Consider the following 24,984-nt stretch of genomic DNA (forward strand, 5'->3'; position numbering starts at 1 on the left):
GTACTCCAAGAATATCTATACTTAAGAATATTAACAGTAGGTTGGGAAGCAACTGAAGATCTGAGAAAAGGCTTTTGTATTAGTGTAGACCAGCACCATCTAATAGAGATATAATGAAAGCCACCTATGTATTGTTAATTTTCTAGTAGCCACATTTTTAAAACAGTAAAAAGAAGTAGGTGAAATTATTTTAAATATATTTTATTTAGTCTAATAAAACTAAAATATGATAGACTATGCAATAATATTAAAAATCCATTAGTGAGATGTTTTTACATTCTTTTTTTCATACTGTATCTTTGAAGTTCAGTGTTAAACTTAGAGCATATCTTATTTTGTACACTAAATTTTCATTGGAAATACTGGATCTGTGTTTAGATTTAATAAGATTTGGCTGTTGAAAAAAATAGGTTCATATACCCAAATGTTCCAAACATACTTAAAAATTTTCTGACTGAATAACAAAATCTTTTTCTTTCAATATTTGCATCCAAATGGATAAAACTATTTCATGGTTTTCTAGAAGAATTCATCTTTCAAGCACAACCATTTCAAATCTACATCTTTTCAAATTAAGTGTATCACTAATTCTTGATACCAATAATATCAAATTCAAAGGAGTATTGTAGACATAGAAAGCAACTCTTGGGGCTCCTGGGTGGCTCAGCTGTTAAGCATCTGCCTTCTGCTCAGGTCGTGATCCCAGGGTCCTGGGATCCAGCCCCACATCAGACTCCCTGCTGGGAGCCTGTTTCTTCCTTTTTCACTCCCCCTGCTTGTGTTCCCTCTCTCACTGGCTGTGTCTCTCTCTGTCAAATAAATAAATAAAATCTTAAAAAAAAAAAAAAGAAAGAAAGAAAGGAACTCTTAATTTCAGTATCAACTTAGCATACCTTAAATTTATCTTAGCTTTTGTAACTAATTTACATAACTATCAATAATTAAAACCTGTATATTGATTTATGGTAGAAAAATAGGTAAAATCATTGTTATTGATCTATATTATTAAAAGTTTTAATGTCAGTATAAATTCTTATACTTGTTCAGCTTCACAAATAAGGTTTTCCTTTTCTTGGAGCTTTAAATTTAGCTCATTCATATGCAGTGTGATAATGATTTTTTTTTTTTTTGGTCTTTGATTATTGAATATGAGGTGAGCATTTCTTCTGTTTTAAGAAAATTTTGAATTGAAGTTAAATGTATGGTAAATCTTTGTAAAACTCTTCCACAACTCAGCCAAGGAACTTGGGCAAAGAACACGGGATCCTTAAACTCATTGTCTTCTAAACTTAGTGAAGAGTCATAGAATTTGCACATATATACTACACAATGCTAACAACTGTATCCATGACGTTTTTCACACATTTAGCTTCAAAAAACTTGGCACAGGTATTTTCCTCGTGTAGTGTACAGTGGAATGAATCAATAAAGAAAACAGTCTCTTATTTGAAATTGTCAATAAATTTGAATTTTTGATCCAATATAGCTGGAGCACCATCCATTATGATAAACAATTTTACTCATTATGCAGCTGAAATTCTTCTTTGAAAGGCGTAAAAGTTAAAAATATCTAAACCACCAGTTGGATGTTTTAGGCTGCAAATGGACAGCTTTTTGCCATAAATTTGGAAGTCCTTTAAGATAATACATGAGTGAAGCTTGAATCAGGTAGTGTCCCCTGAAGAAAGGTACTTGTAGTTTTCCAAAATTTGAATCAATTGATCATTGATATTGTTAGAAATTTCTTGTATTCTATAGGGCATTTGTTTTGTGACTTAATTGAAGATCTTTCATTTTTGGTAAAATATCTCTTCTAGTCTTTTTTTTTTTTTTAAGATTTTATTTATTTATTTGACAGAGAGAGACACAGCCAGTGAGAGAGGGAACGTAAGCAGGGGGAGTGGGAGAGGAAGAATCAGGCTCCCAGCAGAGCAGGGAGCCTGATGTGGGGCTCGATCCCAGGACCCTGGGATCACGCCCTGAGCCAAAGGCAGATGCTTAATGACTGAGCCACCCAGGCACCCCAAAGTATCTCTTCTAGTCTTTTATCATAAATGAAATTACCATCTTGATCTAAAAATGGCTTACTCTTCTGTGCAACAATCCAGGCCATTTTATTGCTGGCCAAAGTTACAAATGTTCAACATTTGCTTCTTTTTTTTTTTTTTCCCATTTTTTGATTATTTATTTCAGGGAGATAGCATTTACTTCTGATTTCAGGTGACTGATTTTGTTGATTCTTATTTGACTAGTAAGAGAAAACTTAATTTAATTTAATTTTATTAGTTTTTGTTGTAGTATTCAGTGATTCATTAGTTGCATATAACACCCAGTGCTCATCCCAAGATGTGCCCTCCTTAATAGCCATCACCCAATTACCCCATCCCCCCCACCCCCTCACTTCTGTAACCCTCAGACTATTAAGAGAAAACTTCTCAACATACTTACCATGCAGGTACAAAAATGTTCACTTTTTATATATTTAAAATTTTTCATCACATCAAACACCTTTATGGATTGCAATTGCATTTATCATGAATTTTGCAACATTCTTTCTTCTAGTCTCTTTTTATTGTCCTGATTATATTACTAGTTAATACATCTCTATTTTGCATTGGAAATATGTCTTCATTTTAAATATAAAATTTTTTCCATATCTGCTATTTTAAATAGAAAAAGTAATTATATTCTAATAAAAATAAGCAAGTTAAATACAAATTGTGATTTACATTAAGTATTACTGTAACTCATGTTGCAGAAAATATTCGGGTAAGCACACTGTTATATTATTGCATTAAAATTTTAAATTAATCCGGGGGCGCCTGGGTGGCATAGCGGTTAAGCATCTGCCTTCGGCTCAGGGCGTGATCCCGGCATTCTGGGATCAAGCCCCACATCAGGCTCCTCTGCTAGGAGCCTGCTTCTTCCTCTCCCACTCCCCCTGCTTGTGTTCCCTCTCTCGCTGGCTGTCTCTATCTCTGTCGAATAAATAAATAAAATCTTTAAAAATTTTTAAATCAATCCGTTGATAGTAACCAGATCAGTTCATATATACTACTGAAATGATTTACATGCCTATCAAACACTACAGTTCAACAATAATATCTTAAATGATGCAATGATTAAAGTGAAACGGAGTTCTAGCAAAACAACAGAGTTTTGTATAATAGAAAAAATATTTTCTACTTATTTTTTTTAATTTAAGTACAAACTAAAATTTAAGATTCAGTTGACTAGCTATATTTCAAGTGCTCAGTAGCCACATATAGCTGGTGGCTGCCACAGTGGACAGTGCAAATCTAGAACTCTACGTTCTTGCTACTCAAAATGTGGTCCAGGAGCATCTGTAAGACCTGGAACTTAAAAATGCAGAGTCTCGCATGCCACCCCAGACCTAGTGAATCAGAATCCATGTCTAACAAGTCCTCAGGGGATTTGTATGCACCTGAAAATTTGAGGAACATTCATCCAGATGATAAGCAGCAGTGGAGGGTTTAACCAGGTCATAGTAATGGAAATACACCAACAAGGTCTGTGTGTGAAAGATGCCATGAGGGTAAAGTCAACCAGACTTAACAATGATAGAAGGTACAGTAATAGAGCAGTCAAGGCTTTGTAATTTAGTGATTGAGAGACTGTGATGATTCATGCTGTAATGATTCATAGTATTTGTAATATTATTTAATGTATATTTTCCAGTTTAGCAAAAATAACTTAAAATATATGTATGTGTTTGTATATACAAACACATGCATACATACTGGCACAACTATTCATTTCAGAAATGCACACTTACAATAAAAAAATACACTACCCAAAATCAGCCCTAAAACTCTTCATTATTTAAATATATTGACCATGAATACCATTCAGCTTCTCTTATGTATATAGAATATTATTCCATTTAAGAAGATTTCAGTGATACAGACAAATTGTTAATGAAAGAGTTCCTGTGCTTTGTTGAAAATGCCAAAATTCTAATTTCTCAAGAATTAGTTTCTTTTTTCACAATTAGCAAAAGAGTCTTTAAAAATTACAAATAGAGAATGCATATAACTCTTCTCTTAAAAACTTCTAAAAACCAGAAACTTGAGTTGTATGAAATTTAGCAATGTTTCTTTCCCTTTTTTGTGTGTCATTTTGAAGGTCTTGTCATGAAGTCAGCTCAGTACTAATAATTACACCGTATAAATCCTTTAAATACATAGGTAATCTGATTATTAAAACGCTACTAGATTGATTTTCAATTTGGTTTACAATGATGGTTACCAGTGGCTTCCAAAGGGAGAAGAGAACACAATTTGATATCCTTTGTTCACTCACTTATAAACTTTTAATTGAATTATTGTGAGACAGTGGCCTGATCCTAAAAACAGAATAATCTCCCCCTTTTGAAGGTCCATTAGCTATTGTAAATTATGGAAATTAATTTACCTTTATTTAGTGGCCCAAAAAGAAAGCAGTGAAGAACTGAAACAGAAGGAGAGAAGGGGAAAAGAAAGGGAGAGGGAGGCAAAAATGAGTAAAATGGAAAGGACATGCTATGAAGAGATCCTTTCTCACTGGAAGGATCAGGAGCATTGCTTTTTTCAAACAGGGCTGGCTACTAGAATACTTAACTGTCCTGTAAGGAATCGGCTGCACTGTTCTCTAAAATTTCCATATTTTTTAATGAATTTTTATGCCTTACAGAATAACCCCACCTTACTGTTTAAAATCACGAGCCACAATTTCCCATGAAATTAGACTTCTCGTTATTTTTTCTTCAAGTTCTAACAACTTTTAACAGGCGTGGGCCATTCTTCTAACAACTTCCTTTGATCAACAACTTTCTAAGACCTACTCTCACGCTGAAGTTGTCTCAGGTTCCTTTCAGCAGTGTGTTATGACCTAAGGCAGCAGTGAACTGGTGAACAGTCCAAAGCCAAAGTATTTGGCTTGTCTGAACGAGCCTTTGCCCTAAAGAAACCATGGGAAATTGCTCATTTGGCAACTTCCTTAGGTTCAGATAAGCCCAGTTGCAGTCAGCCTCACCTGTGCAAAGGTTGGGTTGAATGGTTGAGGAGAGCATGAAGTCCTGAGGCAGAAACGTAAGGTCAAATCAGCACAGGAGTCTTGTGGAGAGTTGAGGTTTAACGTGAACTTCGTCACAGCCAGTGCAGCTAGCTTGCGAGCTGTCTTGGTTGATGGATGAAGCAACAAAGGAAACTAACAACAGATTAAATATATCTCTAAAGGGAACAACAATACTATGCAATTACTAAAGAGGTATTCATGTTTTCACACTTTTAGAGATTGTGCTCCTTTGTGCATTTATTAAAGAAACAGTAAAGCCTCTAATGTATAGAAGTGGTATCAGTTCCCACACCCTTTTTATTCTTTTTTTGGTGATCTGAACTTTTTATAGTATTTCAGTATAGCCCTAGTAGATATTCTAAGATGCTGTCTCATCTTTAGAAAGGAAAAGAGGAAAAAGTACATCTATTTGATGTGTCAGTCTTTTCTGTTCTAAAAGGGTACTATAGTAAAATATTCCTATGTTTCCATTTCAGATGGTCACTTGTGACCTCAAAATGTCAACTTTTGTTTTCTGTTAAAAACCCTCTTTACAAGCATCCCTCATGCTACTCTTTTATAATAAGACACAGCCACCTCCTTCTGTCCTCCCTCCGCTAACGCCTTGCAACCAGTAATCTGTTCTCTATCTCTATAATTTTGTCATTTCAAGAATGTTATGTAAATGTGATCGTACAGTATGTCACTTTTGGGCATTGGCTTTTTTCAGTCAGCATAATTCCCTTGGGACATGTCCAGGTTGTTGCATGTATCTATAGGTTTTTCTTTTTTATTGCCAAGTGCTTATAAAACTGGTAAAATCTGATTATGTTTGGTGGATTGCATCAATGAAGTTTCCTGATTGTGATATCCTATTATAGTCGTGCAAATGATAACCATTGGAGGAGGCTTATTGAAGAATACAGGGAACCTCTCTGTATTATTTCTTATAACTGTGGGTAATCTACAATTAACTTTAAATGATTTTTAAGCCAAAAAAAAGCCCTTTTAAGAAAAAACAGTATAAAGCTCTTATAATGATAGACAGCAATCTGAGTAGAGAAACTTATTTAAAAAAAAAAAAAAAACTTGGTCGAATTTATTTTTCAACGTTAATTCCCTTTTTGTGATTCAAAATATGACCCATGTGTTTTCCAACATTAGACTTTGCCCAAGAAACTGCCTAAGTTAAAGACAGCTTGCTTGGAAAAGGAACACAAGAACAGCCCGGTTGGCGTCCCTGTTTGCCCAGATACCAGCCATCTCCAGTGATTCACTGGACGTGAATGTGGCGTTCTGATCAAGCATTGGCAAACAAAGATGTCTATTTCAGAATCCCCGCTCCCAAATAGTTTTCTTTTTAATGTGGAAAAGGTCTTACCATTTTAAGAAAATCTGAGTGAAATTTTATTATCCTGTTGATACTACAGAACCCATTTGAATGGTGTCAGATCAATTAGAATCACAGAATTTTCCAAGTTAGAGGCATTTGGAAGGGAAGTTATCTTATTCTTCACAGAACCCTTCCAGTTCATTTGATGACAGTATTTTCTGTAGTTGTTTGGCTTAGTTAGAACTGATGTTGGGGTTCTGGGTTCCCTGCTGTGAGCCACTTATTTTCTGGCTGTTGAGGGACCAATTCAGCACTCTGTCATCAATTGTTTCACACACGCCTGGTAGCGACTTACAAGGGAGACTTGGCAAAGGAATCTAAGAAACATTTATTAAATGCTCTTTTCTATGGATGCGCTGGGAAAACTAGATGTACTCTTTACGAGGAACTCTCATTCCAATGAGGAGAAAGTAAAATAGAGCAAAACCATCACTTCCTAGAAAGCATTGCAAAATAGGTGCCGTCTAGCTGGTGAGTTGTCAGAGGCATGTTTGTCTACCAAAGTAGGCATTACTCCCTGCAATTTTTCTTATTTAACTTAAAAAAAAAAGTACAAATCTCTAAAATTTCATTAGTTGCTAAGAGAGCACCTTTCAGGGTGTGTTTTAAACATCTATGTAGATGCCAAACGTTTTGTTGCTTGATGTGAGAGCAATATATATTAATTTGCTGACAAAACTAGCAAATTTTACCCAAGGAGGAAGTAGTGATAAGGCAGTTGACACTATAAAACTCTTCTCTTGACAGTTTACTATGTGAGAAACACTCAGTATTCTTACTTCAATATGGGACTCTTGACATTGGGTTAAGTGATTTATTCACGAACTGTTTTAGAATTAAAAGCAAGACTTCTCTAGTCATACCTAGCCCTACATAAATAAATCACCCTATTTGATTTATTGTCATCCATGTTAGATACCAAGGGTTGTCTGTGACCATGAGTTTCAAATCAAATTGTGAATTCCTTCACAATTCTTGAATAATGAAGGTAGCTGATTTCCAGATCTGATGGCTAGTGACTTTCAGCCACTCCTGACCCTATGCCCTTCATGTTATCTATATCCCCTCCTACTCCTTTTGCTTCTTCACTTCTCTTATATTCTTAACAGTTTTCCCCTTTTCCCAAAAGATCTCCTTACATCGTAGTTATTAACCCTCTTTCTACCAAATCTGTTGCAGATATGCTCCCCTAAATATAAATTGCCCTTCTAATTTTTCAAAGATTTTTTTAATACAGATGTTTTTGTGTTGTCCAATCTTTTTCTTTGTGCTTTCTCCTTTTTAATAATTTTTTTAAAAGTCCATTTCTTGCTGTCCCCGTGTCTGTCTTTATTTAACCCATTTATGAAATTAGTTTGGTATAAGTTATGTGATGAGGGACTACACTTTATACTTTTGTTTTCCTAAATAATTTGTTGTTGCAACTATTCATTGTGTTGTGGTATCTCCATTACGATAGATTAAACTATTGCATAATCTAGGGTCTGTTTGGGGCTATCTGATCTTTCAGTTGCTTTGTCAAATATTTACTGGGTGAATGAGTGTTTTATCTAACTCTTCTTTGGCCAGTACCAACTACTGTGTAGCTTTATGCCTTTAATCTGAGCCATGTCCCACCCTGTTTCTTTCTTTCTTGGTATTACTGTTGTTTTTCAAAATTTGCATACCAGTTCTCACTGATTTCTTTTTCTTCCAAATAAACTAAAGAATATCATTATCTTACTGGGGCGCCTGGGTGGCTCAGTCATTAAGCGTCTGCCTTCGGCTCAGGTCATGGTCCCAGGGTCATGGGATCGGACTCCTTGCTGGGCGGGGAGCCTGGTTCTCCCTCTCCTGCTTCCCCTGCTTGTGTTCTCTTCTCGCTGTCTCTGTCAAATAAATAAATAAATAAATAAATAAATAAATAAATAAATAAATAAATAAAGTATTTTAAAAAAATAAAGAATATTATTATCTTACTATCTAGATTAGAACTTAGAACTCTTGGTCAAGTTCCTACAAAACAAAACAAAATTTGGTAAAATTTTGTTTCCAGTCGAATTAAAACTATAAAAGTTATATTGGAGGGAATATATTTCTGTTTGAAACCATCTCTATTAAACCCCAAACACACTTCAGATAAATTCTAGATGTTTAATAACTAAAAGTTGCCTTTGAGTTGTAGCAAGTTTCAGTGAGCAGAGTTTACATTCTGATCAGGAAAGGAAATTTCCAATAGTGTAAATGGGCCCTTCAGTACCTTTGTAATCAGATTTGGAGAAGTAGGAAAATAGTTTTTTTCTTTTATGTCAATATCACCAAACCAGTAAAATGCATGTTTAGGGTTAAATACATTTAACTGGATTTTAATTAACTAATATTTATATTGTGAACAAGTTGCATGGTAAAAATTTATCAGATAGGTGTACCCGTGTGTCTGTCTTTGATTAGGGACTTCTGTTTATAGAAAGAGATTGAAAATTGTTTCTTTGGTTTTCTTTGATGTTCAGAATCAGAGCTCAATTTTGCACCTCTTGGAGAATGAGGCAGGTGCAGGTAGAGAAGCTGACAGCTCTTGGGAGGGTTAATTAGAGCTAATTATAATTTGATTGACCTGCTTTTCCTCCAGAAAGCTTAACCAAATCTTCCTTTGTAAAATGAAGATTTTGCTTTTTCAAACAAACTGAAGAAAATCTTTGTTTCTTGGATTTACAAATGTCTTTCCTTTTACACACTTTACAAAGAAGTGCCACCATATAATTCGTAGAAGCAGGGATATGGGTGGGGTGGGAAAGGACCTTCATGATTATATAGTCCTTGAGAGCATATATAATATTAGCTTTGATGAAAAACTGTACTTTTTAGGGAAATATAAACTAGTGTGCATAATTTTTAAATCTTTGTAATGAAAAACCAGTAAATACAATTGTCAAACACAATGAAGTGTAACTGTCCCTCATCCCACATAGTTTTTAATATAACCTCATTTGCTTGATAAATACTATGAAAGGATTTTTAAATTTATATATAAAGAGAATATAATGAAATGATTTGCTTTTCATTAAGTCATTTTCATAGCATGGTTTATGGTTGTTATTGTAATTATTCAAATGAAATGTAGTTCTAATAGTCTCATAAAATTGAAACATTTTATGAAGAACTTTTCTATGAAAGCTTCTTACCTAATAAAATTCTCTAAGGCAATTACTATATATGCAAAACAAAGTTGTCATTTTTGCTGTCAGCCCAGTTATTGCTCATATTTACAGCAAGTGGAGCCCTTGTTCATATTACATGGGGTTTTACCTCCCAGCTTGTGTTCTAATATGAGCAGTCAAGGCTCTTTGGCTTTAGAAAGTTAGGCAGTAAAATACTTAATATTGTAATGACAGCTCAAGATAGCAATAGAAGATACTAAGCATGTGATTAATTACAGGCAACAGATATTATAAAAGATAAAAGGGGGGGAAATCATTGTAAGCTGAAGTGGTCTGGCTTCCCAGAGGAGGTAAAATCTAAAGTAGATTTTGAATGATAGGCAAGAACCGAATGAAGAAGAAAGAGGGAGAGTGTATAGATAGTGGAAGGAGCAATGTGCTGCAAAGCATCTTGAATGCAGACGAGTTCAGTGTAAGTAAATTTGGTAAGTCATGTAATTGGATATGGTAATCATGTAAGAGGGTGCTAAAGCTGGAAAGTTAGATTTGGAACCAGTAGTGGAAAGCCTGGAAATACGGCTTTTGCGGATGTTTTATCATACTACCTAAGGTTATCTTAGGTGGGTTACCTGAGCAGTATTTTGGGAAAATTAATCCTTCAGAAGCATGCAGAATACATGAGAGTGAAGAACACAGTAGGCAGGGCGATCATTTTATGGGATTCTCATAGTACCTAACGATGAGGTGATGAGAATGTGAATCAGTAATGTGGTGGCAAGAATGCAGATTAAGGAATGGCTGCAAATACATCATAAATGAAGACTTCATAGTGCCTAATAACTGCTTAGGTATGAAGGTGGGGATGGTGGGCTGGATGTATGCACGGAGGAGGAGTAAGGAAAGAGAAAGGAGAGAGCACATCTCAGAGGCACATAGAAAGTTCCATGAATTCATTTTCTCCCCCAAGTGCATCCTTGCTTACAGAATGAATTGTAGATTCGTTCGTGAATACCTGCAAATTACTTTGAGATCATCCAGTGGGAGAAATAGTATACACATTTTAATAAATCTGATATACAAGTTAAGGAACCTATACATAACTTGCTTTTAAACACTTTTCCTTCAACAGCCTTCTTCCTGCAGTAACCCTTAATCTTTCTCACAAGCTGTAGTGGAACCAACACCAACAAGAGTTCTCCAATGAGTGAATGTCGGAAGCTGATAAGAGAAGTATTCTTTCGGGCTTCGTAGCATAAGTTACATTATACCAAGACATATATCTCTTTGCAGTTTCTTTTTTTCTCCTGTTGGCCATTGACATTTTGAAAGATTTACTGATTAGCTTAAAAATTACAGAATTGCGAAGGTTACTGATATGGATGTGCTAGCCTAATTACAAATGTGCAACTGCTGTGAATGCTTTTTCCTTCTACTTTAGGGAGCCGTTACGACTCATAACTAGAGAAGAAAAGGTTTTACATAATTGTTGCTAACATTAAAAAGACCTGTGCACATTATGTTATTATGTTCCCAAACAACTTCTCTAAAGTTCAATAACTGGTATTACTAATTGATTGCCTCAGGAAAACCCTTAATAAATTGTCTAGTCTAGCTCTAATCGCATAGGTGATTATGTCTATCTTTCAAAAGCAGTAAAGAGGAACTGTACCAAGAAATGTAACTGTTTCTTTAACCTTCCTGTGAGAGTTCTTTTGATGTTATAAAGTAGGCGTTGTTATTTCCCAATATACGACTGAACAAACTGTGTTTGTTAGAGAATTAGAGAATTACATAGCCCGGAAAAAAAAAAATCACAAATCAAAGATTCTGACCTAGGTATAGCTCATTCTAGCACTCATATTTTCTCTCTTTTTTTTTTTTTTAAGATTTTATTTATTTATTTGACAGAGAGAGAGACAGCCAGTGAGAGAGGGAACACAAGCAGGGGGAGTGGGAGAGGAAGAAGCAGGCTTCCAGTGGAGGAGCCTGATGTGGGGCTTGATCCCAGAACACTGGGATCACGCCCTGAGCCGAAGGCAGACGCTTAACGACTGCGCCACCCAGGCGCCCCCATATTTTCTCTTTTTTATCATGTTCCTTGTGGGGAAGAAGTGCTGTGTGTGGAAAAACACACAGCACATTGTCTTTCTGTCCGAGCTTATACTGCCCTTTGTGTGAGTTGATAATACCCTTTGTCTCTTTTGTCAAAGGGGAATTTGGTGTGATCTTTCCCAAAGATTCATTGTGAAATTATAAGGTGGAAAATCCTCATTTTATAATGGGACAGTATGAGTTGGAGGTATTTCCTCAGTGTCACCAAAAAAAAAAAAAAAAAAAAAAGCCAAGTCAGAGATTTGACTTCATAGCTCAAGATTCCCTTCTAGTCTCTGTGCTCAACGTACTCAGTATTTAAAAGCATAATGCTTATGTTGATTTTTCTGATTGCTTTTACATCTTGGTTTCTCTTTTCTAACTTCCTAAACTGAATTCATCTCTATCTAATACAAAGTAATTCAGTGAACTGGCTGTGGCACCTACCCTGGTGGGATTTCGGGCTCATGGTAAGGTACTCCGAAAATTCTGGCTCAATTGTTACTGACATGGGAGGCTTTACAGTTATTTATTAGAAGACGACCCGGGAGGAAAGAAAAAAAATGGATTTATGTGATCCTGCATTGCTAAATACAGCACACTGCTGCTATCTCTTTTTCACTGCTTCCTCTAAAAGTCGTCATTTCAATGCACTCATCTTTTAAACAGCCATTCAGTGGGAATTGGGCTAGAACTTTGCTAAGGGGTCACATTTACCAACCTGACAGTTATACATTGACAAAAGAAATAGCATGAATTTATTCAGCATCAAAACCTCTGCATCTTTTACCACCAACCGCATTTCACACTGTATTACCATCAGTGAACTATCATGGCTACATAAATTCCATCCAGATTCTTCATTTAATTAACTAGCCTTCTTTGAACAAAAATAAAAGTGCTGTTTTTATAGGGGAATAAAAGCTGCATGAAGTGAGTGTGAAGGAGACAGATCATCAAATTAGTTATTATTCATTGCAGCGATGGAGAATTATCTGCCCCTCCTCTTTCTCTTCAGCGGCAATGTATTTTTTTTTCTAGCTTGATTGAATGGAAAATGGGGAACGGTGTAGCAGCCTCGAAGATATTTTAGTATATTATCCTGGCCGCAACCTAAGCTCGTGTGGGGGTGGGCACTGATGATTCTGTCATCTACAAGTGATTTTTTTTTTTAATCATTTTCTGAAGTTGGAGAGACAGTATGGCGTCATAGCCAAGAGCATGAACTTTGTGACTGCACTGCCTGAGTTCAAATCCTAGCCCAGCCACTTTTTAGGTCTGTGATTCTGAGCAAGTTACTTGACCTTTTTGTGCTTCAGTTTTCTACCTATTAAATGCGTATAAGAACAGACATGCCTCACACGGCAGTGTGTGGATTAACTGAGCTGGTCCGTGTAAAACATTTGAAGTGGTGCCAGCATCCATTTCCATCCTGTATGCACAGCCGCAGTCTGACGTGACGTGGGTCACCTGGCCTGAACCAACCGATGTGGCTTGGTAAATGTTCTTTTATTTCCTCAGGTATTTCTTTCTAACAGTGCCCTTTGGTGAGAAGACGACTGGTTTTAAAGATAAGGAAATCAGGTTCCTCGGGGGTTTTTGTTGTTGTTTTTATCTAAGTATAGTTGACACACAGTGTTGCCTTAGTTTCAGGTGTACAACCTAGTGATTCAACAACTACAGCCATGCTGTGCTCACCACAAGCGTAGTTACTGCCTGTCTCCGTGCAACACTGTTGTGATACCGTTGACTCTCTTCCCCTGCTGCACCTTCTGTTCCTGGGACTGAGATCAGGCCCTTTGAATCAGGGGTGAAGGGAGTATTTAATTGGCCACTTCTCTCCATCCTGAACCTGGCTGTCAGATTTAGCTTTCTAAAGCACTCTGTTCTCCAATCAGTTTCTGCTCAAAAGGGCTTAAGATTTGCCTGATACAAGCCCTTTTGCCTGTCATGCCATTTCTACCAAAGCCTGACCCTTTCCCTGTCTCTCGTCCACCTTTTTTTATCCATTGTTCTCCCAGGAAGCACTTACTCCAGTCAGAATTGACCTAGGGCCATTTCTCAAATGTACCACATTCCTTCTTGTCTTCTCTTCCTTTGTTCACCTTGTTCTTTTTGTCTCTCATGCTCTGCACTGTTCTTCCACTTATCTAAGTCATGCTTAATGTTCTGAACAGAGCCAGGAAAGGGAAGGTATGTTTTTTCCCCTTTGTATTTTTTTTTTATCACATAATATGATTATCTAGGTGCACTAGCTGCTAAGTAAATGTTGTTAATGATGATGAAGTCTTCTGTTAGCTGTACTTTCAAACTATATTTAGAATCTAACTGCTTTGCACCATCTCCAACACTGTTACCTTTGTTCAAGCCACAGTTTTTAGGCCTGTCCCCTTCTCCCTGCTCCAGCCTTGCCCAGCCCCTGCAGTTTACTCTCCACCCAACAGCAAGAGTAATCCACTTATAATTCAAGTCAGATCGTAATCATTTCTCTGCTCCATACACTCCAAGAACATCCCCTCTCATCCTGAGTAAAACCAAAGTTTTTATGATGGCCTGCAAAGCCTCTTAAGATCTCCCAACCTCCTCCCTGCCCTTACTCCTCATTTCCTACTACTCCCTTCTTCCTGTCCCTCTACTTAATGCCACACTTGGCTTCCTTGCTCTTCCCTAAAAATGCAAGGAACAGTTCCGTCTCAGGGCCTTTGCACAGACTGTTCCCTTTGTCCAAAAAAGCTTCTGGGGAAATCTTCATGGCTCCATGCTTCCTGTGGGTCTCTGATTAAATGTCTTCTCAGTGAGGTCTTCGCTGTTAATCCCTAATTTACTGTCTATCTCCCCAAACTATAATGTAAATTTGGGGTCGGAAAGGGCATGAGGGAGGGCTCTTTGTCTGTTTTGTTAGGTGCTCTGTCCTCAGTACCTGAAACAGAACCTGACACATAGTAAGTACTTAATAAACATTTATTGAATGTATGAATGAAAAATTGACCCTTAAAAATATGTCCATGTTCCTAACTCTCCCTTCATTTCAAATGCATTTAGACTCAAACAAAAGCAAGCATCCTATAATAGCTCTGAGAAAATTAAAGTAGCCGTAGTTGAATATTAGCCATGGCAATTGGAGCAGAAAGTTCCGTTGTAGAAAAAGAAAATTTCTACATCCAGTAAGGAAAAAGAAATGGTTTACAGTATAATAACGGCCATGATAAACTATATCAGTGTCCTTAGGGGACTGTCGTTGACCTAGCACCAAAGCACATTTTGAGAGAGCAAGCGGTTTTGGTCACCCCATCCTCTTCCTAAGGTGGAGAGTGTAGCTCGTGTATAGTTTTGTTTTGTTTTGTTTTGTTTATTTGTTTTGTCATTTAGTAACATTAAAATGGTGAAAAGAGCATTAATGTTGGAGTTCAGCAGACCTGGGTTTAAACTCTGGCACTGCTATGTGTCCTTGGACAGGATATGTAACCTCTCTGGGCCTCTGTTTAATTATGTATAAAATGGTTTTTAATAATGACTCTCTGTTGATGTTGTTCTAAAGGTTAAATGAGAGAAGACACATGAATCACCTAACATGTTTAAGAAATGTGAGCATTGCACCCTATAGAAATAGCGAGATGTTTTGCTACTGAATTCCACATTTTGGCTTTTGGGGGGGGGGGGTTGCAAAAGGGTGGTTTTATTAAAGCACAGGAACAGGACCTGTGGGCAGAAAGAGCTGCTGCCCCTTGTGAGGGGTGGCTGATTAAAAACTTGGGAGTTGGGGGAGGTAAGGAAAGGGAGGTTTCGAAAGGATTTTCATGTGTTAAGACACAGGATACCAGAGGCCTTGCCATTGTAAATGAAAAGGGGGATGTAACAGTTAGACTGATGTCTAGAAATAAGCCTTGGATCCTGGGCTTGGACCACAGGGAAGTCCACAACACCACAAATCTCTCAGCTGTATTTGAAGCTGTAAGAATCTTCCTAGAATATGAGCCCGACCACCTACCTGAGTTCTGTGGAAGCTTACTCTTTCTATCTTTTGAACCTGTTCTTAATTTTGTTCTCCATTACCAATTCCCTTCTACTTCCCTTCTTTCCAAAATGTTATGCTAGGTGTGTGAAGTTGGAGATTCCATACTGAAAATTATCCCAGAAATCGACAGAGGAAAAGTAAGATTGGGCATTTGCTCTACATAATAAAATCACGTGAATACTAAGTTTTAAATGGCGATGTGAGGAACACCTGTCTATCGATTAAGTTTGGTAATTACGACTTCCAGAGGAAGGAAGAGATTTTGTTTCAGCTGTTTTGCTGAACTGTTTTTTAACATGGCTTTTTTTCAACGGCCTGAATTTTGAAATCCTCAGGAAGCCAAAGCTGTGGTCGAAGAAACCAGAGCCCTGCGAAGTCGAATCCACCTTGCCGAGGCTGCACAGCGCCAGGCACACGGAATGGAAATGGACTACGAAGAAGTGATCCGTCTGTTAGAGGCCGAGATCACAGATCTAAAGGCTCAGCTTGCTGATTATTCGGACCAAAATAAAGTAAGCAAAACCGTCCTCTCTTTTAGTTACCATGGTTTCCTTGCCGTTGTCATGTATCCTGTTTTCATTTCCTTTTCATCTGCTCTTCTAAACTAGGTCAGTGTTTGTCTTCTATTATTCAATGATAGGATGATGTGTCCTGATGCGATGGGTGGGGGGTCATGCAAAGGTTGTGAGCCTCCCTTCATCCACATAGCTTGGGGATGGAAAAGCATGTGCCCCAAATTTATTTGGGTCGTTGGTCAACATTGTACAGCTCAGGCGTGAAGTCCTGGAACTATTTAACATTTAATTGATTACATTGGTTTTCTCCTTTTGTTCCTAAACTTGCTAATTTGCCTGGTGGGGATGAGAGGAGGAGAGTCTAGGGATGGGTGTTGCTCTTTGATTAGAGCACTCAAGGAAGTGTGAATGTTAAATAATTTTTGCCCAGGGCCCAAGATAATTAATAGAAAGAAACTGAGTTTGAATTTAATAGGCTTCAGTTTCAATAGCAAAATACCGAATGCTGTTCAGAAGGCAATGTGATCTTTTTTTATGTGAGTTTTTTTATAACATAATACATACTATATTCATTGAAAGGTCTTCAAAAACTATAATAGACATGTACATTTTTATTTCTCCGAGGTAGACAGTTAAGTAAATTGAAATACATATTTTATAACTTTTAACGAGTTCACTTAGAATAGGTATTTATATCTCTAATCCAGTCAACTTTCAAGAAAACATAAAGCAAATTTGAATACTTTATGTCTCTTTATATAAATATAAAACAGTTAAATACCTTAAATATACCAAGTGGAAATGAAACCAGTTTTAGAAAAGCAAAATACAGAAGAAAATCTGAAATTTTCTTTGGTAAGCTCTTAAGAGTCACTAATACATTTCTCACATCTGCCCATTTAAACTGATTCCAAAAGAGAGGTGATATTCTTGTCACCCTTTGATAATACACAAGGCTAAGGGAAAATCATATTACTTGAAAAAGCAGCAGTATTTAAAAATTTTACATATATTTGTTATTTTTGGCCCAGTGTTTATGTTATGAAATCAGAGATACATGCTTATTTCATGTGAGTAACTTCAACATGATTCTGAAAATATTGGGAATTATCAAAATATCAAAAGTACGGTTTCCTTTGCTGTGCAAACGCTTTTTATGTTATGAAGTCCCGAAAGTTCATTTTTGCTTTTGTTTCCCTTGCCATTAGAGACGTGTCTTGAAAGAAGTTGCTGCAATGTTGGGATGAGCACTGGGTGTTATACGCAACTAATGAATTATTGAACGCTAAAAAAAGAAAAAGAAAATTAAAATTAATGAAATTCCAAAAAAAAATTTTTTTAAGTGCTGTTTTATTAAACTCTAATGTACTTTTGGAGGGATAATCAACAGTCTTTAAAAAATACTTTCTATGTAATATTCAAAGAGTTCTCATGAATTTATTCTTTTTTTTTTTTTTTTGTAAGCATAGGTTATTTGTAATTCTCTGTCCCAGCTTCTAGCTGAAACACATTTTTGTCCTAAGTTGTCTGGCAATATAATTCAGTTTTTCTCTTTTTTAGCATAATGGGGTTTCATGCCATTCCTTGAAACAAGATTCTAAACTAAACCCTTAACCTGTCTCTGAAAAAATAATCTTTTGTTTATTTTTTCTTTTCCTTTCTTTTTTAAAGATTTTATTTATTTATTTGTCAGAGAGAGAGCACAAGCAGGGAGAACAGCAGACAGAGAGAGAAGCAGGCTCCCCGCTGAGCAAGGAGCCCGATGCAGGACTTGATCCCAGAATCCTGGGATCACGACCCAAGCCAAAGGCAGGCACTTGACCGACTGAGCCACCCAGGCATCCCTGTTTATTTTCCAAAGAAAAAATATTGGATGAGAATATCTCAACATTTCCCAAACTCAGTGCCAGTGGAAAAAGAGAAGGAAACTTTTTTCAGTTATTTGAGATTGCTTCAAGAGACATTGACCAAGATATTACAGAACTCAGATTCAAATATTCATTTTTAAAGATACAGATTCTCTTTGTAACAGTGTTTTTATTTTTCACTGTAAGTTTTCCCTTATGTCATCTCTATAGTTACTTACCTTTTTTATTTTTGTTTTTTCTGTTTACCCTCAGCTTAGGAAGTAAAACATTACCAAAAGCTTTGAAGATCCAGTGCCCCTCCCCAGTTGTATCCCCCTCCCTCGCCCTCAGAAGTAACCACTTTCCTAGATTGAGTATTAACCACTTTCTTGATAATTTTACCACCTATCTTTATATCTCTTAACAATAAACGTTGTTGAGTCTTGCCTGTTTATCAATATATAAATAGAAATGTCCTGCATGTGTTCTTCCTACTTGCTTTTTTCACTCAACCTCTTATTTTTGCAATCCATCTATTTGAAATTTATAGCCAGTTCATGTATCTTCGCTTTTTTGTACTCCCCTAAATGGATATACTGCAGTATCTTGGTCCATTCTGTATTTGATGAACAGTCCAATTGTTTTCTGTTTTCTTTATTATGAACAATGTTGCTAAACACTTTTTTGTACACATATCATGCTCCACATGCATAACAGTTTGTCTTGGGTTCATGTGGAACTGCTAGGTTGAACAATGGTCGATCAACTTTACTAGGTAATGTCAAATTATGTTTGAAAGCTTTTGAACCAATTTTTACTCCCACCAGTACTGAATGAGAGATACTGTTTACCCCACACCCTTGCTGACACTTTGTTTTCATTTACTTTTAATTTATATCAGTCTGGTAGGTAAGATAAGTAAATTTCATTGGGGTTTAATTTGGATTTCCCTGGTTACTAATGACTTGGAGCCACTGGCGTGCTGGGACCAGCTGGCACTGGCTCACAATAGGTGATTGTGCTCATCTCTTCTTAGCGGCATATTCAGCGACATCAGGTTGGTAGCTTGAAAGCAGCCATGGTGGAGTTATTTACACCCCCAAGTGCTATAAACCAGGGCTTTTCCCCCTGGCCCAGATAGCCGGTTGAGCATAGATTTATGTACTTGTTAGGCATTTGTGTTTCTCTGTGAAATGCCTCTTCATTACTTTCAGCCGTTTTTTTCCATTGGGTTATTCCTTTCATATTGATATGTAGTGATTGTACGTATGTTCCAGTTGCTAACCCTATATTAAGTTATATGTTACTGAAGTCTTTTCTCAAATTTATGGCTTGCCTTTCACCCAATGGTGAAATAAACATTGATTTTCATATAGTCAAACTCATCTGTCCTTTCCCTCGTGTGTCTTTTTAGAAGGTCTTCCATTCCCAAAGATATTCTTTGATATTTGCCTCTAAAAGTTTTAAAGTTTTGGGGGCACCTGAGTGGCTCAGTCAATTAAGTGTCTGCCTTCAGCTCAGGTCATGATCTCTGGGTCCCGGGATTGAGCCCTGTGTCGGCTCCTTGCTCAGCATTGAGTCTGCTTCTCCCTCTCCCTCTGCCACTTCCCCTCCACTTGTGGGCACGCTCTCTCTCTCAAAGAAACAAAAATCTTTAAAAAATTTAAAAAAAAAGTTTTAAAGTTTTGATCCTTCTGTCATTGGTTTTGTGGCATTATGTGGGGGTAGGGGTCCATTTTATTCTTTTTTTATTCTAAGTGAATGACCAACTATCCCAGCACCATTTATTCAAAAGTCTCTTCTTTCCTAATTGATCTATAAATCAGCTCTGTCATATATCAAGATTTCAGGTGTGTCTATCTTCCTGAGGGCCCTGTACTCTCTTTCATTGGTCTATTTGTATGTTCTTGTGCCAGTGTTGTATACCGTATCTTTGACAGTAGGTCTTGATATCTGATCACCCTGCCTAGTTCTTTTTCTTTAAAAGTATGTTGCCTACGTAACCCTTTGATCTTTTATATGTATTTTAGACTTGGCTTATAAATTCAACCAAAAGGAAAAAGAACTATTGGAATTGTTACTGAAAATGCATTAAATATATAGTTTAATTGGGCAAGAATTTGCATGTTTATGATTCTTTATTAATAAACACCAGTGAGGCACAGAAAGGTTAATTGTGTTGTGACCAGAGAATCTAGTCTATAGCATAATAACTCTAAAATTTGTTGATGGCTGCTTCATGGTTTACTATATGGCCAGTGTTCACACATGTTCAAAGTGAGCTTGAAAAGAATTCTGCCGTTTTTTGATGTATCATTTTCTGTAGTCCATGGGATCAGGGTCATTAATTGTGGAGTTCGGTTCTTCTCTAATCATTTTAATTTCTTTATCAGAGAAATGCATTAAAATCTCCCTTGGTTTTTTTTTTTTTTTTAATTATATATTTTGAAGTAATATAAGCAGCATATAAGCTTAGAATTATATTATCATCCTTTATGGAATGTTATGACTCTTCAATATAGCAATCTTCTTTTCCCCCTAATATTTATTTTTGATTGATATTAAAATAGTTACAACAGCTTTCTTTTGGTATTTACTTGTATGTGTTTTCCTTTCTTTTACTTTTAACTTTGCAGTGTGATTATGTTTTCGTTGTGTATATGGTAAACAACATATAGCCAAATTTTTTCCTCATCTTACTAATTTTTGACCTTTAATTGGAAAGATCTTTCCATTTATACTCTTTTATTTGCTAATGCACTTGGCTTCATTTCCACCCTCTTTTAATTTATGCATTTTATGTGTCCTGTATTTTTTGGTTGTTTTTTTTAGTTGTCATTTCTTGCCTATTTTTGTTTTTGTTTTTGTTTTTGTTTGAATCGGTTCAGATTTCTCCTGTGTTCCCCAATTCCCATTCCATTTATTTCTTTCTGCTAGGCTAGAAGGTATGTACTCCGTTTCTAATTTTTAAAGATTATCTTAGAAATTTTAACATTCTTTTTTAACTTAAATTATAAAACTAATCACTAGCTTTCCCCTTCTTCTAGATATTATAAGCACTTTAGAAAATAAATCCTATCATCCTTCCTACTTAATTTCTATTTTTGTCAGTATTTTAGTTCTTTCTTGACTTTTAACACCATAAATTAGACACTATTACAGTTTATTTTGTGCCATCAACCTCTGTTTAAATAGATATTCATGTTTACCATTTTCTATGTTCTGCATTCTTTTTGCATCTCAGACCTTCTTGCTAAAATTATTTCCTTCCTGAAGTACGTGTTTTAGAAATGTGTTTAATGAGGATCTGTTGGTAACAAATTGTCTTCAGTTTTGTTTGTCTGAAAACATCTTTATTGAACTCTTGCTCTTGAAATACATTTTTGCTACATTTAAAGTAAGTTGGCATTTAATTCCCTTTAGTGTTTTTATTCCATGGTTATGATATCAGCAGTCAATCTGTTATTTGTTTGCAATCCGTTGTTTCCTTCTAGATGATTTTAAGATCTTTTTATCTTCAGTGTTCAGCAGTTTGACCATGAGTCATGTGTTGACTTATTCTTATTTATGTTGTTTGATATTCACTGAGCTTCCTGATCTGAGGAAGAGTGTCTTTTGTTATTTCTGAAAAACCCCACATTATTATACTGAGCAGTTTCTCCTTCATTCCTTCTGAACCCTCATGTGTAATGCAGGTAGGGTGTATGGTAGATCTTCATCTAGTTATATTCTCCTTATCGCTTCTCCTTCGTTTATATTTTCCATTTTTATTTTTCTGCTGTATTATGACAACCTTCTTTACCTCTGCCTTCCAGTTTACCCATTCTCTTTTCAACTATATCTAATTGGATATGAAACCCATAAATGAGTTTTTAATTTAATTTTGATTATGTTTTTATTTTTAAGATTGATTATTTGTGTCATATGAATCTATTTTTATAGTTTCTTTTTCCTTTTTATGTTTTAAATTCCTCCCTAATTTTTAAAACATTAAACATTATAGTCTGTATCTGATCACTCCAGTATCTGTTGTCTTTATCGGTCTGATCCTGTAATTTATTTCCTTCAACTGACTTTTATTCATGATAGCTTATTTCCTGAGGTCGTGTTCTTTTGACACATTATATGTACAAATTATTTGGGATCTGAGTTTAGGAAATATCCCTCCACAGAAGTTTTGTGTTTGCTTCTACCAGTCTGGGACTGTTTCAAACTAAAATTTCAGCTTATAAATTTACAGAACACATGGGTAAAACAAATTATGACCTCAAATCATGAGTTGGGGCTTGTAATTAGAAGAGATAGGGGAGACTTTCTTGAACCCACTTTCCAGAGCCAAAATCAAAATCATATGTTTACTTCTGTAAGGTTTGTTTCTTTCTAAGTCACCCATTAAAGTTCTCTCATTTGCCATCTGAGTCAAAAGATGTACCCTCAGAACAAATTATGCTGTACTGAATGAGTTCACCCAGCATCATTGTTTATCTTCCTGGAATTCCTTTACTGTCCGTGGGATTCCTTTACTTCCCTGCCAGCTCAGCTTTATGCTGGATCATATTACAATAGTATATATGTATATCTTTAGCAATTTTGGTTCTACCACACTGGTAGCCATTTCTGTCAGCAGCTGGCAAGCCATATTGTTAAAAAAAAAAGAAAGAAAGAAAGAAAAGAAAGACAAAATAAACTCAATTTAAACGTATTTTGCCATAAGATTCAACAAAGACATATACAGCTTATCTCATAAAATTTGCAGCATCCCCGTGCAGTTTAACTTTTAAATATGCAATTAAATGCCTCCCCAAATCGGAAGATGTACACAGTAGGAGAAAATAAATAATATGGTAATGTTAGATATCGGTTAATAAAAACTGAAAATAGGAGCCACTGATGTAAAAATCAAAGAAACGAGTAAGGCTTTCCTTTTGATATCTCTGTCCAGGAAAGTGTTCAGGAGTTAAGAAAGAGAATTACAGTACTCGACTGCCAATTGCGAAAATCGGAAATGGCTCGAAAAACTTTTCAGGCATCCACTGAAAAGCTTCTTCATTTTGTAGAGGTAAATTTTCCCATTATATTACTTTACGTCCATTTTTAAGAAATCTGTAGATGACTGACATATAGATAAATGTCTTAGTGTTTGGTAGCTAATGAAACATTCTCTGGCTCAAAATAGCAATGCTAACCTATAGTCAGGTTTAAAATTGCATAGAGAATGAAAAGACCAGCTAACCAGTAGATTGTTAAGAGAAATAATTGAGATAGGATAACATGATCCCAAATATATGCTATGTTTTAATGAACACTTTCTTAAAACTGTTAATACTACATAAACATTATTTGATAAATATTTACCCTATAAAAAATGTTTCCATAGCTATTACACGTCTGAGTAGAGTTCCATGTCAATGTAATTGATTTTTCCCCCATGTAACAAACACCTTTTAATCAATTGGGAGTGGGAGGAGGGGGGCAGTTATAAATATTAGTTAAGTAAGAAAAGACATCTTAAAAATATCAAACTTACAGTCTCCTTTATGGTCTTATTTGTCTCTAGACTATTCAAGAATTATTTTCTGATAATTCTTCTCCTTTATCAAGTTTAAGGTAAGAGTATTTAAGTGTTTTCTGTAGAGTATGATTACATTTTTCATTTGGTAATTGTGATTAAAATACTAAAATCTCTTAAATAGCCTCAGATGCTACATAACTCCTACTGGATGCTGTTTTTTTTCATGTTTTGTGGAAGTAGATACAAGGACACGTTGTTTTTGACCCCATCTCTGTAAAAGAAATTCCTAGAGGAACTTAGCCAGTCACTGTAACCTAGTACTCTAAAATTGAGGTAGGAATCACCTATCTTGTTTTTGTCAGGAATTCTGTAAAGATGGGATTACCTTGAAGTTCTCTAAGCATCCGTGTATGAATAAAAATTACTTGAAAGGTCAGTCTCAAGCCAGCAGATCAGTTGTTATGGCAAACAGAATTTTATAAAACATGTTCATGTAATCAGTTTCTTTCATTTTCAACATTCAGTAGACACAAATAAAAGGAATACATTTGGAGGATACACCTTGGTTTTGTTATTATTCACAGTTTGTTTCCAATTCAAAGTTTCTTACTAAGAGCGACAAACTTACTAATAAGATTTATGTATTTCAAACTGCAAGTTTATGGTCACTTTGATACATAATGAGAGATACACAAAAGAAACTTTCCTGTTTATACATTTTCAAAGCAGTTTTTCTCTTGTCTTATAATAGCTGCCACTAGTCATGTATTTCTGCTTCTGGCAATACACGTTTGCAGAAACAGGAAAACACTGCCCTTTACTATGAAAACAGCAGTTAAATAAATGAAGGTGATTTGTTATATTCTTACTGTATTTTAGGGTTCCACATGGCACTTTTTTTTTACTCTAGGAGAATGTCTATGGTAGTACACTTTAAAAAAATTTTATTACTGAGATGTAGTTGTCACACAATGTTCTACTAGTTTCAGGTGTACAACATAGTAATTTGATTATTCTATATGTTATGTGATAATAGTACACTTTTAAACTCATTTTATTGTGATGCCTTCTTTATTCTAATGAAAGATTTGACATTTTATTGCTATCCATGCTGCTTACGATGTAAGATAATTATGTGAATTTCATGATAATTATTTTAAATAAGAATTTAAAATACTCAGCAACCAGATTCCTCTTGTGTGGTTAGTTGTGTTCCCCCATCCCCACCCTCAAGGTTTCATTGTGCCCTTGAATAATAATTCAAAAGTTTTGGTATTAAAAATGAAGGTTAAAAATGACTATTTAAAAGCCAGAGCCTGACTTTGCCTTAAACTGGCTCATGGAAAAAGGGTAACCTTAAACAACAGCTTTTAACTATATCTTGGAAACTTAAACTCTAGGAAAATATGGTTCAGTCTT

At 35.7% G+C, this 24,984-nt stretch overlaps 1 protein-coding gene and 1 long non-coding RNA gene across 3 annotated transcripts in view; one reads left to right on the plus strand and one right to left on the minus strand.

The window, feature by feature from the left end:
* The window catches only part of LOC103681312, a 61,550-nt gene extending 55,383 nt beyond the window's left edge, over window positions 1–6,167 (minus strand). The window contains exon 1 of the long non-coding RNA XR_573254.2: window positions 5,035–6,167. This is a non-coding gene — a long non-coding RNA (uncharacterized LOC103681312). The remainder of the gene's footprint in view (window positions 1–5,034) is intronic.
* STXBP4 (syntaxin binding protein 4) overlaps window positions 1–24,984 on the plus strand; it is a 223,583-nt gene that overhangs the window by 75,755 nt on the left and 122,844 nt on the right. For both annotated transcript variants that reach the window (XM_040640852.1, XM_040640853.1), the window contains exons 13-15: window positions 16,027–16,203; window positions 22,996–23,112; window positions 23,611–23,660. In XM_040640852.1, the coding sequence (XP_040496786.1) occupies window positions 16,027–16,203; window positions 22,996–23,112; window positions 23,611–23,660 (344 nt within the window). The remainder of the gene's footprint in view (window positions 1–16,026; window positions 16,204–22,995; window positions 23,113–23,610; window positions 23,661–24,984) is intronic.

Source organism: Ursus maritimus, unplaced genomic scaffold (assembly GCF_017311325.1).
Source record: "Ursus maritimus isolate PB19 unplaced genomic scaffold, ASM1731132v1 scaffold_24, whole genome shotgun sequence".
Taxonomy (NCBI): domain Eukaryota; kingdom Metazoa; phylum Chordata; class Mammalia; order Carnivora; family Ursidae; genus Ursus; species Ursus maritimus.